Here is a 2,118-nt window from a genome sequence, read left to right on the forward strand (position 1 = left end):
TAACAACCACAGCTGCTGCCACAACATCCACAGCTGCTTTAATCACAACCACTGCTGCTGTCCTAACAACCACTGCTCCTCCAACCACAACCATAGCTGCTACAACCTCATCCACAGCTGCTGCCACAACAACCACAGCTGCACCAACCACAACAACAGCAGCTTTTCCAAAAACAACCACAGCTGCTGCAACAACAACCACTGCTGCACCAACCACAATCATATCTGCTCCAAACACAATCACAGCTGCTCCAACTACAATTACAGCTTTTCAAACCACAACCACAGCTGCTCCAAGCACAACCACAGCTGTTCCCACTACAACCAGAGCTGTTCAAACCACAAGCACAGCTGTTCACACAACAACCACAGGAGCTCCATCCACAACCACAGCTACTCCAATCACAACTGCAGCTGCTGCCACAGCAGCTCCAACCACCACCCCAGCATCTTCTACATCTGCCAAAACTGCTCCAAGCACATCCACAGATGTTACCACTACAACTGCAGCTGTTCAAACCACAAGCACAGCTGTTCTCACAAAAACCACAGGAGCTCCATCCACAACCACAGGTGCTGCCACAACAACCACTGCTGCTCCAACCACAACCGCGGCTTCTCCAATAACAACCACAGCTGCTGCCACAACATCCACAGCTGTTCAAACCACAACCACAGCTGTTCCATCCACAACAACCACTGCTGCACCAACCACAACCACAGCTGCTCCAACAACAACCACCGCTTCTGCCACAACAACCACAGCTGCTCCAACCACAACCTCCGCTGCTGCCACAACAACCACACCTGTCCCAACCACAAACACAGCTGTTCCTTCCACAACAACCAGTGCTGCACCAACCACAACCACGGCTGCTCCAAGCACAACCACAGCTTCACCCACTACAAACACAGCTGCTCAAACCACAAGCACAGCTGTTCACACAACAACCACAGGAGCTCCATCCACAACCACTGCTCCTCCAACCACAACCATAGCTGCTCCAACCTCAACCGCAGCTGCTGCCACAACAACCACAGCTGCACCAACCACAACAACAGCAGCTTTTCCAAAAACAACCACAGCTGCTGCGACAACAACCACTGCTGCACTAACCACAAACACAGCTGCTCTCAAAACTACCACAGCTGCAGCAACATCAAGCACTGCTGCTCCAACGACAACCACACCTGCTCCAACCACAACATCAGCTGTTCCAATCACATCCGCTGCTGCTGTCCTAACAACCACAGCTCCTCTAACCACAACCATAGCTGCGCCATCCACAACCACATCCGTTCCAACCACAACCACAGCTATTCCATCCATAACAACCACTGCTGCACCAACCACAACCACAGCTGCTCCAACAACAATCTCCGCTGCTGCCACAACATCCACACCTGCCCCAACCACAAACACAGCTGTTCCATCCACAACAACCAGTGCTGCACCAACCACAAACACAGCTGTTCCATCCACAACAACCAGAGCTGCACCAACCACAACCACAGCTGCTCCAAGCACAACCACAGCTTCTCCCACTACAAACACAGCTGTTCACACAATAACCACAGGAGCTCCATCCACAACCACTGCTCCTCCAACCACAACCATAGCTGCTCCAACCTCAACCGCAGCTGCTGCCACAACAACCACAGCTGCACCAACCACAACAACAGCAGCTTTTGCAAAAACAACCACAGCTGCTGCGACAACAACCACTGCTGCACCAACCACAACCACATCTGCTCCAACCACAATCACAGCTGTTCAAACCACAAGCACAGCTGCTGCCACAACAACCAATGCTGCACCAACCACAACAACAGCAGCTTTTCCAAAAACAACCACAGATGCTGAAACAACAACCACTGCTGCAACAACAACAACCACAGGAGCTTCATCCACAACCACAGCTGCTCCAACCAAAACCACAACTGCTCCCACAACATCCACAGCTGTTCTATCCACAACCACAGAAGCTCCAACCACGGCCACTGCTGCTCCAACCACAACCCCAGCATCTGCTACAACAGCCAAAGCTGCTCCAAGCACAACCACAGCTGCTCCTACTACAACCACAGCTGTTCAAACCACAACCACAGCTGCTCCCA

At 52.1% G+C, this 2,118-nt stretch overlaps 1 protein-coding gene across 1 annotated transcript in view; it reads left to right on the plus strand.

The window, feature by feature from the left end:
- Positions 1 to 372: 372 nt before the first annotated feature.
- Positions 373 to 2,118, plus strand: part of LOC119429278 (mucin-5AC-like) — a gene marked incomplete at its 5' end in the record, with an annotated part of 2,938 nt that continues 1,192 nt past the window's right edge. Inside the window, 2 exons of the mRNA XM_037696939.1 lie at positions 373 to 849; positions 932 to 1,559. Of these exons, the coding sequence (XP_037552867.1) occupies positions 373 to 849; positions 932 to 1,559 (1,105 nt within the window). The remainder of the gene's footprint in view (positions 850 to 931; positions 1,560 to 2,118) is intronic.

The sequence above is a fragment of the Nematolebias whitei genome, unplaced genomic scaffold, assembly GCF_014905685.2.
Source record: "Nematolebias whitei isolate Nwh7 unplaced genomic scaffold, NemWhi1 Nwh_scaf_284, whole genome shotgun sequence".
NCBI classification, from domain to species: domain Eukaryota; kingdom Metazoa; phylum Chordata; class Actinopteri; order Cyprinodontiformes; family Rivulidae; genus Nematolebias; species Nematolebias whitei.